The sequence below is a fragment of the Hippocampus zosterae genome, chromosome 7 (genome assembly GCF_025434085.1).
Source record: "Hippocampus zosterae strain Florida chromosome 7, ASM2543408v3, whole genome shotgun sequence".
NCBI classification, from domain to species: Eukaryota; Metazoa; Chordata; class Actinopteri; order Syngnathiformes; family Syngnathidae; genus Hippocampus; species Hippocampus zosterae.
Window position 1 is genome coordinate 8,950,914 of NC_067457.1, and position 16,066 is coordinate 8,966,979.

The window sequence follows — 16,066 nt, forward strand, 5'->3', positions numbered from 1 at the left end:
GTCGACCAGCTGGCTCCAGTCTTCACACAAATCTTCAACAGATTCTTGGAGCTGTGTGAGGTCCTATCCTGCTTCAAACAGTCCACCGTCATCCCAGTCCCCCCCCCAAAACAGCAACATTGGAACTGAACGTCTATTGGCCTGTCACTCTAATGTCTGTGGTCACGAAGTCCTTTGAACGCCTTGTGCTAAACCACCTAAAGAACATCACCGGACCCCTGTTGGACCCCCTGCATATTGCCTCCCAAGCAAACAGGTCTGAGGACTTTGCACTCAACACATGGGTGCACTACATCCTGGGGCACCTTGACGGCACAGGCACCTATGGTAGGACCCTGTTTGTGGACTTTAGTTCTGCATTAAACACAATCATCCCAGAACTTCTCACCTCCATGTTTCTCAAACTCAGTGTGTTCCCTACGATCTATCAGAGGCCCCTCGGCTTCCTGATGGTAAGGACACAACAAGTGAGGCTGGAAAGGACAGCATCATCAACACGCACAACCAGCACTGGGGCCCCCCAGAGATCCGTCCTCTCTCCGCTGCTCTTTTCCCTCTACACGAACGACTGCGCCACAACGCACCCAGCCGTCAAACTCAGAAAGTTCGCGGACGATACGATACCACAGTCATCGGGCTCATTAAAGATGGCGACGAGTCTGCATACAGACAAGAAGTGGAGCAGCTGGCGCTCTGGTATTACTGCAATGATCATTGTAGCTCCAGCTCTGGACATACTTGAACAATTGTCATTGATCAATATTCCACAGCACCAGGCATTTTAAAGCGCTTAACAATTTACTGTTTAATTGCACACCTAAAGTTGTACAACAATTGCTGCTATCGGTCACTTAAAATGGCGCAACAATTATCTGCACCAACTGCACACCCGTCATAATATTGTATTTCAACACTGATCACTTTATCACTACTTGATGACACTACACATTGTCGCATATCTGTCATTGAAGGGGGGGGGTCTTTCGATGTGTATATATTATGTCTTTTTTTAATCGTAGTTACTTGTTATTGCAATACTAGTGTAGCCTATACTGTGCTACAAGGAGAACAATTCCTTGTATGCTCTACATACTTGGCCAATAAAGATGATTGTTATTCTGCTTTACAGTTATTAAGTAAAATTGTATCTTTTCCTCTGGCAAACACATGGCTTTGTCTTGATGATTAGATTGGAGATGACAGGTGTGCTACATGAGCCTTTACATACAATGTTCATTTTTGTGACATCATGCACCTCTGTGCATGCTTTTGTGCGCAATGAGAGCGTGTAGGGTTGTGGGTGATAGATTCATAGCTACTTGTTATTCATGGAGGCGGTTGCTGCAGTCTGCAGCAGTGTGAGGAAGATTCCCAGTGGAGCTTCTCTGGTCACATAGCTTGTCTGGGATGGCACCGATGGATCACAGTTGAATAGAAATCTATTTCGCTAAGCTTTCAGTTTTTAACTCATCATCTAGATCTGTATGCAAAATCATACATACAAAGTTCCCAAATATTTAAATTGATGTCATAATTATGTAAAAAAAAAGTTTGCCCAATCAATGTCATTATGCATGAAAGTGGACTACTTGATAAAAAGGTTAGGAGCAAAAATAATGGAAACAAACATTTGGGCACAAATGGAAGTACACTGTAAGTGTGCAGTTTTTTAGTTCTTGTATTCACATTTAAATGGCCATGAAAGTATGGATTTATGAAATTCATTATCTCTATATTGGCGGCCCGGTAGTCCAGTGGTTAGCACGTCGGCTTCACAGTGCAGAGGTACCGGGTTCGATTCCAGCTCCGGCCTCCCTGTGTGGAGTTTGCATGTTCTCCCCGGGCCTGCGTGGGTTTTCTCCGGGTGCTCCGGTTTCCTCCCACATTCCAAAAACATGCGTGGCAGGCTGATTGAACACTCTAAATTGTCCCTAGGTGTGAGTGTGAGCATGAATGGTTGTTCGTCTCTGTGTGCCCTGTGATTGGCTGGCAACCGATTCAGGGTGTCCCCTGCCTGCTGCCCGAGGACAGCTGGGATAGGCTCCAGCACCCCCCGCGACCCTAGTGAGGATCAAGCGGCTCGGAAGATGAATGAATGAATGAATTATCTCTATATTTATATATTTGTGCTGTCAAGCAATTACATTCATCCACCCGTTATCCAAACTTATCCTCACGATAGTTGCCAGCGTGCTGGAGCCAAACCCATCTGTCTTCAGTCAGTATGCAAGGTACATACACCCTGAACTGGTTGCCAGCCAATCGCAGGCAATGATATTTTCAAATTTCATTATTCGCAAAAGTTGCCATAATTAATCACACTTAATCTGGTATTTCTACTTCTACTATTTTTACGAAGCTTGTAACAGGTATTCTTAAGATTTGCAAAAATAATCAAATAGAAACTATATTTAGAATCAAAAACTGTTGCCACAGCTTTATTTGGTCCGCAAATACAATTCTTCCACCGTAAAATACAACCGTTGAACAAGACAATCAAAGCTAGCTCACTTTTATAGGCATCTCTCTTCTATTCTTCTCATGGAAACAATTCTCAAAACTTCTCCTACAGGCCTACTTCTGGACCAGAGCACGACACTCCAGCAATGTTGATTTGTGAGGCCCTGTGGAGGTAACTTCAGCAGCATATTTTGCTCTGAGATGATACGCCAAAGACATACGATTTATGTTTTTTCTCCATGTACAGCAGTTTATATACAGCGGCGGTTGTTATAAAGTGCTCGATAAATACAGTTCAGTTTCCAAATCTGTGTGTGCGTGTGCGCGCGCGCACCTGCCTGTCTGTCTGTCGGTCGGTCGATCGATAGATATATTATCTGATGTGGATAGATATGTGAATACCAAAACCGAATTTGGGGAATAATCTCCCATGTTAAAATTAGACGACAAAAGTATAAGAATACAGATTTTGGTATAATCCAGAATACCGTACACTCGGCTGTGTTTATGATGGATTTTATAGTCCTATTTTATAGTCCTCCTCCAGTTGTGTTGTATTTGTGTTCAGACCATGGAAAAAAAATTCAAACGAGTAGTCTCAGTAATTACAGTGATACTACGAGTGAAGCACACTTGGGGTCAAACTGCCTGAGTTTTGCGGGGAAAATAGCGCGGATTCGAGCGGAGGGACACTACCGCGCTGCGGTCTGTGAATGTTTTCCAATCCAGCGTAGAAACACTGGCAAGAATTGTAGCTGTGATGCGGTTCAGTGTTCCACGGTTTTTTTTCAAGCCAGGGGAAAAAGGACTGACGTTCGAGCGGGTGGAGACTACTACATTTAAATCCCACGGGTTGTATGCCCATTTAGCGACGAATTGCGGTCGTTTTAAAAATTTCTTTCTAATGCGGGCGTCCATAAGACCTTTTTAATGTCGTAGTAGGCCGGGTTGTAAGGGCGTCGTAGTTGGGAAGTTTTTTTCCGAGGGAGGGTTTTCGGCCAGCGAAGGGCCATGGCATTCGAGGCTCGGCCGGAGCTAGTCGGGAAGAGGTTCCTCTGTGTCAGCGGGGACGAGCCGCCTGAACTCGGCGACATCGCTCGGTGGCCATGGAGATCCGGTGTCATACGAGCTGTGAACCATCGAGACAGTGACAATCTCGACCTGACGGTAAGGAAAACCCCGACTCTCGTCCTCCCGCTTGTCTGTTACACGCAAAAGCAATTGGGAGAAATCTCGGTGGTTGATGGCTGGCCAGCCAGGCAATGCAGTAAGGCAGACATTTATAGTGTCTGCATGTGTGAGCGCGCGCGCACGCGTGTTTACGCGTTAAAAAACTTATTCCATATCTGGGTGAAATGGCTACAAATCTTTAGGTACCCCAAAGCGTTGGATTGATATGAAAGTTTGCTTATCACACCATTTGAGAAACCCGAAATGGGTGTAGGCAGACTACCAGCAGCAGTTATTGAAAACAAACCAACGGTGGTCTAGACAGGACTATGCGCAAAAAACACCTTTCTCCTTCATCGGTGTAACGTTATGATATGTAATCATGGCGTGAATTGTAGCCACATGTTGTTGTTCACGATTCGGTGCTACATAAACTACGATATACACTTCGAATGTAAGATACTTCATCTTATTGTGTTCATATAGTAGCTGCAATTGTAAAGCATGTGAAGGAATCTGACTACCAAGCAGCTGAACCCTTTAATCTGATGTATGCTGCAAATCAGCTGACCGAGGTAGTAAGGTTAGTTTTCACGATTGAGCTCTTATTCAATTTTTGCTCTGGGGGGGAAAAACAAACAAACAACCCCCCCCCCCCCACACAATCATGTTGTTTATGAATGAAATGCACGGCACTTGAGCATCACATTCGACCACAAACATGATGTCTACATATGTTTTAACGACCGACGAAAAAGCCTTTCGACTTGCATAGCTTCTCAGGAATCCTCGGACTCCTTCAACATAAAACTGTCTTGCTGCAAGATGAACAATGGGCAGTTGTCGTTTAAAATATTTTATGAAATCTCAAGTGACTAGGTTTAGAGGGTTTTTTTGTGTGTGTCGTGAATCTTTGAAACATGGTCCCAGTCATATGTGGGAAATATCTTAGACTTTGTTTCATCTCTAAAATAATTTAAAAATAAACATATTGTGTTCACAGATCAAAACCACCTACAACAATGAAATATTTGCCCCGAAAGGCCCTTTGCTGGCAAATGCACAAATGTCTCACTGTTGGTTCGAGCCTGTTCTATTTTTCTTTTGTTCAAATTGAACGGCCTCTTTATGCTGTGCAGTGGCCAAAAATCTTGACTGGATATTTTTGTGTGATTTCTGTTTTAATTGCTCCTATGTGTGCATTTCCAAATGTCTAATGTAATGTAGCTGTTACGGACTTCTCATAAGGAGATTTTGTTATCAATGTGGGCTTGTTTGTTCATCTGCAACTCCCTGCCCCTAATTTTGATATGTCAACGTTTGCTGTGATTATGTTGAGGTGTTTCTCTGTGGATTTTGCCTTTTACGGTTTAGATGTCAATCCACATAATGACGATGAAACAGTTTTTAATATTGTCAGTTTGTGTTTCCAGCTATCCTACTGTATGTTTGCCACTTTATTCACATATTTCATTTAAAACACGCAATCTAATAGTCGCAGTACCAGAAATTGTCTGTCTGTCACAGTCATCTAATAATCATTTCCTCTGTTGAATTAACACTGTGGGGTGGATTGACGCTTCTTGATTCCAGCGGCACAATTAAGAAATGTTGGTCTCACGTGGCACAATTCATAAATGCGTCGTGGCAGCTTAAAGAGAAACAAACATATGTAGTCTGATGTACACTCTTCAGATCAGAATTCTACCTCTTCCAAATGTGGATAATCATCTGATATCTGCGGGATATGTGTCACATGCAGCACAATCCATCACAAATGTATTCTGTAGCTGAATAGAACTCAAACCAGCTATTGCATTATTATTATTCATTTTTTTGTTGACAAGTTATTTCAAACATGCATAAAAATCAAAGTACAGTATAATAAAGTAACTTTTGGGAAAAAAATGTCGACCATTAAAAGATAAAGAGGGAAACTACAAATAATTACCCAATATAATGGTCCCTACGAAATAATACTCCTTAACCACTTATCTTCCCCACAACAGTGAAATATTCACATTCCTTTGGTATTTGTGCTTAGTAATTTAATAACCTAATTTTACCTAGAACATTAAAAAAAATCTATTATGTACGGTCATACTCCAGGTAATTCCATACATTGTGCTCAACCTGCCCCCCTCCCTGCTCTATACTTCTTCAAAATATATTTTTTAATATTTATTTTTGAAGTGAATGATGGTTTGGCATTGTTGAATTTCCCTGTTTAGTCGGTTCCATATTTTCACCCCACAGACAAAAACACAAATGGTTTTCATAGTTCTCTGGTAATTTTTTAAAAGTTGAGCTCCCCCCGAAACTATACCCTTCCTCTCATTGAAAAAAATCTATATATATTACCCGGTAGTAAATTATGCCTATATTTATGAAAAATTGCTTATTTTGAAATTTTATGACATCGGCACATTTTAAGATTTTGGACTGGAAAAAAAAAATTGGAATACACAAATTTTCCACGGTGTTGAGAAGTGTAGAAAAATCGTGATTTATATTCACTGATTGCTTAGTGTCACACGACAAACACGACGTGTATGGGAACACAATCTTAAAGAATTTTCAATTGTCATAAAGAGGTCTTTACAAATTTTTAATTGGTGAGTAACAAAATAGTCATATCATTCCTGACAGGAAATAAAAGATCATCCATCATCCATTTTATATGCCGCTTTTCTTCATAAGGGTTTCACGCAAAAACTCCTTTATGTTCTGCGACTGCGTCTAAATAGAGTTGAACATTTGAAACGTTCTGTACATCCTTGCTTTCAGTAAAGGCATTCAAATTTCCTTGAATATTAAAGCGAATAGAAATTTTTTGACAATGGCTACATATAACATAATATACAGTAGGACTCGGGCAACGTAGCGGACAGCGGTGGTCTGTAAGGTTGGCATGTCGTGTAATGTAATGTCTCCAAAGGGGCGAGTGAGAGTGACGGAATGGTTTCTGCTGGTTGTTGTTGTTTTTGTAGTTCAGGGCTCTGTGAAAATAAAGATGATTTACTTGAGGTCAGTACTGTCACAGTTTGTTTCATATGTTTAGACACTGAACAGAAAGGTTAGTTAGCCAAAATGTTATTGGTACTCGTGCTCGCCAGTGCTGTACTTAGTAGGTGCTTAACTAGTTCTTAGGAAGAACGTGTTTGCTTTTCCATCGGCAAAGAGCCAAGTAGGAGCTACGTCTTTACGTAATCATAAAGCGTCCAAATGTCACAGCTTAACCCTCGTTTACCCAAGAGCGCCTGCACTATTACTCACAATTATAATAATACGCAATTTGTATCTTCTAGGCAACTTAGCATAGCATCGATAATACTTCTACACTGAAACTCCTCAACAACGAAATCATGTTTGCAGCAAGACATTTTTCACAACAGGGGGGTTTTCACTGTGGCAAATTTGATCTAAGATGTAAACATACACACACACAATTTCATATAACGCAACATGTTTTTTCCATTGTATGGGGTGGGGGGCAGGAGAGTGGGAATGGTGTTAATGCACGAAGATTTTTTTCACACTATGGGGTATTTTCGACCATCTAGGTTTCGTTGTAGAGGAGTTTCATTGTATGTAGTATACACCAGTCAGGGACATGGCAATCAGCAACACTTTCTTTCTGAATCATGGTAGATGATCATGAGTCTGAGATTGCATGCTAAATAGGCACAGCCGTGATCGCGTTTCTGGTGGGACACAACTGTGCCGGAGTTCACCACTCAGCAGTTTGTGCAAAACATCCGTACGTGATTGTTTTTACATTTTATATGAGTTTAAAGATAAGATACCAAATGAATCAAATCTGTTTACTAGCTCAATGCTCGGAATGGCACTGGCGGTTGGACAATTGAGCCTGTCAATCTGGGAATTGCACTGCCACAATTGGAAGATTAGCCTGTCAATCAGTCAAATCCTTCGCCATGGAGAAGAAGCACAACCTCCAATTGGAGAAAGCTTTGTCATGTCAGTTGGGGTGCACGGTGGTTATTACTTTTGGCTGTTAAAATTCCAACAATTGGTGCCGAATGTAAAATTTGTTCTTCAAAGAAAATTTTATTTTGAAGACCCTGCTTAGTAAATTCTGTAGGTCACCCTGCTTTATCCCTTTCTTAAACTGAATCAGTATTTCCTCACATTAGCTTCATACAATCCCTTTCGGGTTGTTGACATTCAAACATTGACTCTCATAACACAAAATACAAATAAAAATCTTTTGAAATGGTGCATCAACAAATGAGCTGTAATAGTTTTGAAATGGTGTACATTTCGGTTGAAACAATCAAGCCAAAGATAAAAACAGGGTCGATTCCAGGTGACACCCCAATTTAACAACTTCTCGGTGACAACACAGGTTATTTTACGACTCAGTGGAGTTAATGCAACTGTTGCAACACCATCCCAGATCTTTTAACACCGGCCGATTTGCAGTGTAGGATGGGAATAATCTTTTCAAATAATTAACCCTTTTTTCGAGAGGTCTATCGCCGCAAGTTACAGGAGTGGTTTACCCTGCTTTATCCAGTGGTTTCTGGTTACTGTATATAAGGTGCGTGGTTTTCTTCATCTCCTAAATGTGGGTCTTTTGTGACAAAGATAGCCTATAGAATTTGTGTATCTAGTCGGTTTGGTTTTTGCAGTGATGTGCTTTACTCAATGTTTACTAAATTCATGCCATGAGCAGTAAGGGAAGCTGTTGGTATGCATGTGTATTCTCTCACATCAATGGACCCTTCCTCTAAGCCTTATAATGTACACTATGTGCTTTTTTTTATCATCCAACAAACACTCCCAAGTATCCTAATTCCCTTGTAACATTGGTTCTTGTGTGTGATGTGGTCGAGACAGAGTAGTGTTCTGGTTTAATTCCATACAATGGGGCACCGTCTCATTAGCAAGGGGCTTAACTAGCTTAGGAAATACAGTGGAGAGGGATTGGAGATTAGATTCGAAGAAGTGTGTCAAGCCAAGCTGTCAGGCCTTTGTCAAGGGTCTCTGGTCAGATAGGCCAAAACTAACGCAATTATTGCTGCAAGACAAGAAGGCTTATGAATCTGGCAAATATTACTCAGGAGTAAATTTAGTTATGTTTTTTAAGGGAGCCGGCACGGTGGACGAGTGGTTAGCACGTCGGCCTCACAGTGCAGAGGTTCAGGGTTCGATTCCGACTCCGGCATTCCTGTGTGGACTTTGCATGTTCTCCTGCGTGGGTTTTATCCGGGTACTCCGGTTTTCCTCCCACATTCCAAAAACATGTATGGCAAGCTGATTGAACACTCGAAACCGTCCCTCGGTGTGAGTGTGAGCGTAGATGGTTGTTTGTCCATGTGTGCCCTGCGATTTTCTGGCAACCAGTTCAGTGTGTACCCCGCCTACTCCCCGAAGACAGCTGGGATAGGCTCCAACATGCCCCGCAACCCTTGTGAGGATAAGAGGAACAGAAAATGGATTGGATGGATGTTTAAGGGAAAGTAAAGTCAACAAGTCCAAGAATAATGTGAAACAATAACCCGCCAATGTGGTATGTTTTTCTCACACTGGTTGGAGCTTCTCCCGAGGAATCCATTTTCAACATACACACATTAGTGCGTATAGTTTCCTGTGCACTATACAGTACATTATACACCACAGGATGTCCGACCAGACTTGAAATTGATTGATAGGGAGACGAAATGGGTGTATCGTGATGCAGGTGTAATGACTGTGGACTACATATGTTATTCTGAGATTGAGTGAGTGAATGTCACTGATGGGACATTGCAGAGCAATACAGAGTACACAATCCTTTTGGTATGTGAGTGATGTGTATTTGTTTGTGACAAGATTGTAAGAGCGCCCAATACCCATTTTAATAATAATAATACATTTTATTCATAAGCGCCTTTCAAGACACCCAAGGACACTCTACAACAACAAAAACAATAAAACACAATAAGGGTGACGATAAGCTTCATTCCAAACGCTATTCGTTTTTCCTTTGCAAAATACTTTCACATCCGTGTTGGTGTTTTTGTTTGTTACAACTCTGTGGTTTCAATGCAAATATCACATTTTTATTTTATAGATCGCTTACATTCTGATGTTTTCACATCTAAGATTACATTACATTACATTACATTACATTAAGTACAAAAAAAAGTACAAAGGTGGTCTTCGGGGCAAAATGACCCATGACGCAAATAGGGTTGAAATCAAGGTCACAAAGTTATTTACACACCATAGAATGTTTCAGTGTTTTAGTTGTGTTTCAGATCAATTAGTAGAACACGTGAACAAGACGGTAGCAGACATAAACAAGACAAGATAGGTGGCGTTCTCGTAGATGGCAGAACTCTTTTTTTGTGGATTTCAAGGGGCTATAAAGAGAGAGAGTTGTTTAGTTATTATTTATTTCCTGTTTTTTTCTGTGAAGAACTCAGAGAGGGTTATTTAGTTATTATTTATTTCATTAATAGTGTTATTATTTGTTTCCTGACTTTTTTCTGTAAAGAACCTGGAAAGGGTTATTTGGTTATGTGTGGCTTATAATAATAATAATAATTTTTTTAAGCTCGACTACGATCGTTGATGTTACAAACTGACACCGGCCCCCCATCAGAGAAGGGAAAAGTTATGTGGCCCTCACAGGAAAAAGTTTGGGGACCCCTGCCGTAGAGAGACTTCCGCGCAAGAAGGACCAACAGAATCAACATACCCTGACTGCTGTGTTCAAAGCAAACTTGAGAAAAACGAAGTATGCAACCATGCCTTAAATCCACTATAGGCTGAGTACTAGTTTACCTTAGATGTGCACTTTATAATGTTATATTGCTCTGTTTTGAGTCCATAAAAAGAGCTGTTAAAGCAGCTGTTGTGTGACAAAATATTTTTTTCACTATTGTTGATGGACAGTAATATTGTGTGAGAGGTTATGTGTGAATAACTGCTCCAAGTGAAAAATGTTCATGTAAAATCGAAATTGTTATTTCAGTAAATATTTGCATTTTGCACATATAAAACTGATTCATGATTCCATGTTGATGAGAGCAATGGGAGAAAAATAGGACAAAAAATCTATAAGATAAGATATCCTTTATTCGTCCCACACTTCAGAAACAATAAAAAATGTGTGAGTAATCACGATTAATTTTTAGTTCATTTGAGTTAATTATGACAGTTGCGTTTTTAATGAGATTAAATATTTTAATTGTTTGACAGCTCTAATAAATACATAAAGCTATTTTTATATGTATGACAGCTCGCAATAGATCTTGCTTTATTGAATTAAATTAAAAACCATGAAAAGTGAAAAATGGCTGCTTCCCTCTCACAGCCTCTTGCATTTTTAGATTATGTGGATTGTTTGATTTAATTTTCTGTCATGTTAGTGTATGTAGTGAATACTGTATTTTAAAAAAATGTTTGTACCTCTACAAATGCTTGTACTCTATTATACATCGTAGTTGTCAGCCATTTTATTGGAAATGGTTACACCGTGATAACGTACAGATTTGTTATGTCCCTCGAGGTATGTCGTAACAAGGTTCGACTGAAGTGCACGTCGTGTTCCAGGGCGCAGGTTACAAGGGTGAAAATTGCGCAATTTGGACAGTGCGTGTTACGTCATCAATTTGCGTCGACTGTGTTGGATCTGTTTTCTCAAACATGGCGGCACGTGTTGCTGTTTTTGCAATTTTGCTGCTCATCACTAATAAGTATGGTAACTACATTCGTACGTAGGTGACTTTAAAGCGCTTGAAATTACACACACTTTTGAGAATATGGAAGCACTCAATTGAGAGGTACAAGTGCGAGTATTGTGACCGGGCCTTAGTCTATTCCTCACATGCTACAGGCAGAGTGCCATTCTCTACTGCTTCAAATCTAAAATACCTTGACAAAGCATCTGTCGTGTATTGTTGCTCTTTAACCCTTTCAGGGACAGTGGTTGCCACGGTGGACAGTTTATCATGTTATCAAGTTACAGGCTGAATCAAAGGGTTAACCTTACGTGTCGATCAAACAAATTTTGTGGGGGAAATCCCCCCCGCAAAAAACAAAAACTAAGCTAGCTTTGAGGTGGAAGTATTCCACTTTCAATCATGCAAAAGAAATGACAGTGAATATATCAGAATTATTATTAGTAGTCCCAAATATAAAGTGCTCACAAAAACACAAATGTGAATGTCTCAACCTCCATGTTATATAACTGCCGCCTTGGTTTTGTTTAACAGCGAGTGGAAAGAGAAGATTGTCTGGGCCGTTGCCTAGAGGATCCTTTTGTTTTCAATAACAGTCTCCTTTGTATGTTTGCGTGTGTACAGTGGCTCCACTTCGAGTTTGCTTTCATGGTTGCGACACTACGTTCACTTTGTGGCGAATCAGCAGAAAATGACTGGACGAGAACCTTCCACATCAGTGCAAGCAGTGTAGAATATTTCCATGCCGCATATCAGCATGTGTTTGCTTGTGAATAGCAGCTTTGTTTGGAGAACAAACACATGCCAGTCAGGCAAAAAAAAAAGATTCAACACTCTCCCTGTCAGTTTAGAGCAATCGACTCAATGAAATATCCCATCATATTGTCGATCAAACATTGGGCCGGAACTCTTTCGTACTGTATGTGAGTAAGCACGGGGAGTGGTGGCCATCTATTTTTTTCCAACGTCATTGACAAAATAATCCATTCATTCAAATTCCTGATCCTCAGTGTTGCCTCTCTTGCTGGTCGTAAAAGGTCACCACTTCGTTCAACTCAACCCAACTGTATTGATAGAGCACTTTAAAACAACCACAGCTGCATACAATGTGCTGCGCACGTATCAAAAATGATCGGTCCAACAACAAAAGCAGTTGAAACAGTAAATTGATAGCACAAAAACAATAAAAAGCACAACGTTTCACGCCGAGTCAAAAGCCAAAGAATAATAATGCGTTTTAAGATGAGTTTTAAAGATGGGAAGTGAGGGGGCTTTGCTAACGTTTAGCGTGAGGTTTGATTTCCCTCCTGAGTCTTTCCCTCTCCTCCAATAGCGTCTGCTATTGGGTTTGCCAGGTTGGCGTGAATGAAACAAAAATTGCATTTTTTTTCTTTCCTGCTTGCTAAAAAGGCAAGGGAAAACAAATGCAAATTTCAAACCATAAACAAGATGACTTGTAAAGTCATTTACTTCAAATCTCAGTCAAATCGAGTCACTTTGAAAACCCAAGTCAAGTCATTCGCAAGTCCCAAAAATAGCAACTGAAATCATATGACTCGAGTCCCCCTTCTCCGCTGCCTGGCTATTCTGATTGTACTGTTTGCATGACATTTGTTCAGATAGGCAAAAGAAATACAGCCCCCACGTTGATTCTCAATGAAATCCTACTCAGATTCTGCCTTTTTGTTCCAATGCAGATGTTGACATGAAACATCTTAATTCCGTTTGGCCATTTTATTTAATTCTCACCGGAATAAACGGTGTTAAAACGGAATTACTTCAGACTAGTAAACGTCAGAAGTCACTTGGCGAATGACTGAACCACATTTTTATATTCTCTTATGAAGCGTAATATGTACATTAAATGCAAATCTGCCGTTAATTTCGTTTTATTTCTGGGTTTCATGGGAAGCAAATGTTGCCATGTGACAGCCACGCTTCTTCCAAGGTGTTAGGCTTGAATTGTAAGTGGATACAGAGTCGGTGGTTTGTTTTTCTGGGGCTGAAGGAAACAATGTAATCTGAAGCCAAGATGGGCTGAATCGCCTGCTTGCTTAGGCTACTTACTGGATGTACCCTCCCCCCATCTTGTTGGAGCTCTCTTTCTGACACACACAAGCACACATATACACTGGCACACAGAGCTCCATTGCACTACATACGGCAGCCATAAAGTCTCCTATAGGTTCACAGTATTACCCTGGGAATACATTGAAGCCGACTCTCGACCAGCTGTTGGTAGATTGTGCTTTGCACTTTGTGTTCTTACCACACCGCACCGCTGAAATTTGCTTTGGAGAGGTGCTGAATGTTTTCTTGAAACAAAATAACTTTTTTTTTTTTTGAGAGATGAGAAAAGAAAAAGAATTGTAACCCAAAAGCTTTGGTGTCAGTCAAGTAAAGTATATAGTACCGTATTTTCCGTATTATAAATCGCTCCGGAATATAGGTCGCACCAGCCATAAAATGCATAAAAGAAGAATAAAATCATGTGTCAGTCGCACTGGAGTATAGTATTGCATGCTGGGGGGAAATTGAGTGGATAAAATCCAACACCGAGAACAGACATGTCATCTTGAAAGGCAATTTAAAATAAAAATAAAAGAGGCTGAATAGTGTACGATATGCTAACATTACACGACGCATAAACAACGAACTGTTCATGTAACATATTTAGAGTTATTCAGATAACTATAGCATAAAGAACATGTTAACAAATTTTCCAAGGCATCAGTGTCTCCAAATCCCTAAATCCAATGAAATTTTCATCCTCGTTAGTTTAGGAAACTCCCCTCTGCATTCTCACCACCACTTTTTGATGGACCATAGTTGTTACCTTTGTTCACATTATAAATGCAGGGCTCTACCAGCTAAACTTTGTTTGCATTTCATCAGCAGTGGGCACTTAATGGCCTCTTCAAGCAACACAACTTTTTTTTTGTTGTGAACGACAGTCTCAGTGTCAGACGATCAGATAAATATTGTTCTGTGTCTTGGACCAGGCCAGATGTTCACACTCGTGACTTGCTCAACCTCTGCTTCCAGCATTTTCATTGACCTTTTCTATTGTGCTATGACTTTTTCTGGAATGTTTGTGGACATGTACTGTTTTGAATTACTACAGTAGTACGTACTGTATATTAACCCTTTCCTGCACCCTGTAACCTGATAACATGATAAACTGTCCACTGTAGTAACCGTTGTCCCTGAAAGGGTTAATTGGCGTGTCTGGTTATATATTACCCGGAGAACTACAGTATTGATATATTTTTTTCAGGATTTATCCATCTTTGTTATCATTAGAGAATTGGCAAATAGTGCGCTGAGTCACATGAAATAGTGTTAAGAGTTATGTAAATTCCTGCTGTCTGTGGGTCTGTGAAGGTGTGAGCATGTGATTTGTGTTTTAATGACCAAGTCCAGTGATGGCCGGGGTGAGTGGAATGGGAGAGAGTGAGCTTGTGTGTGAAGGCAGAAGGTTAAGCGGACAACTAGTTTGATGTTTCTTTTTAAACTCTGACCCACAGTGGGAGTGTCATGGGGGAGATCCCAGGATAATCAAAAAGGGAGCACCGAGTGGTGCGGGGTGTTAATGTGTTTACAGATGACAGTAATCAGTTATTGTTTCAGTTCTTTAAGAGATACTGTCGACAGGATTTTGCCCCGAAAAATAATTTCTCAGACTTGTTTTGGCACACTAAAGAAAATGATAAAACAGCAATGTTTTTCACAAATTACATAGAATGGGTCCAAAAAGCTATAAATAGGCTTATTTATTCATGTGGAACCATGAAAATATCAGGGAAAACCTACTAGAACATCTGGACTTGATTTGATGTGAATCAGAGACATGTACCAGAAGTGTGCCATATTTGCAAAATGGATCTGTTTTTCAAATCTTTTATCCCAACAATGTTTGTCGTAGTCCGTGCTGACTGTATTTAGTCAAATGATGACATGGTATAAGTTATTGGGCCTTTTCTGCTCCCTAAATTATAAGTATCCATAAATATATGCATAAGCATCGACGGGTCTGCCTGGTTGTGGTCTCACAACTTTCCATAAAAATAGTCGATGAGCCGCAGGCACCAAAATCAAAATAATGCTTTCCTCGGCAATGGTTGTGACATAAATTGTTAAATCTGTTAAGCTCTTAGTCTTTGACAATTTTGCACATAGAGGTAATGCTACCGTAAATCCATTGCCCAGCATGGTACAGCAAGGACGGTTGTAAATTCAGTGTCGTATGCTGGTCACCTCAGCAATGTGATCTGTTCCTGGAGCTGAAATTTCCTCCCAGATTTTCAGTGGAAAAAACATCATAAAACTCATTGACTAGGTGTTTGTGATATTTCCTCCATCATTCTCTAGCCAACCAGTGGCTACATTAATACATCCATCAAAGATAGCCATGGTTACACCAATTTACCAAAAATCTCAATTGGGCTGTTAAATAATAGTCCTTCGGGGAAAGGAGGACCATGCCCCGCCCCATTCTACTGGAAGCTAGAAGGTGGCAAGTCTAACTATGGGTTTCTTTTTATTCCAAACAACTCTTGAAGTTTCTTGTCTCCTAATTATTGGTGCCCATATAGTTGTCATTAAATAACTTTGGCAGGGCTTAGGTAAACACACGACCGAGTAATTAAATGGAGTAGACTGCCAATTAAAATGGTATTTTGCGGCAATCTTGTAGGGGAGCACAATAAAACTTGTGTCTTCTGTATATTTAGGGTATGACC

At 40.4% G+C, this 16,066-nt stretch overlaps 1 protein-coding gene across 2 annotated transcripts in view; it reads left to right on the plus strand.

Moving 5' to 3' along the window:
• The first annotated feature begins 3,202 nt into the window (after nt 1-3,202).
• The window catches only part of jmjd1cb (jumonji domain containing 1Cb), a 99,462-nt gene continuing 86,598 nt past the window's right edge, over nt 3,203-16,066 (plus strand). Inside the window, exon 1 of one of the 2 annotated variants that reach the window (XM_052070960.1) lies at nt 3,203-3,627. In XM_052070960.1, the coding sequence (XP_051926920.1) occupies nt 3,472-3,627 (156 nt within the window). In that variant the 5' untranslated portion in view covers nt 3,203-3,471. The remainder of the gene's footprint in view (nt 3,628-16,066) is intronic. The other variant, XM_052070959.1, reaches the window with a different exon arrangement.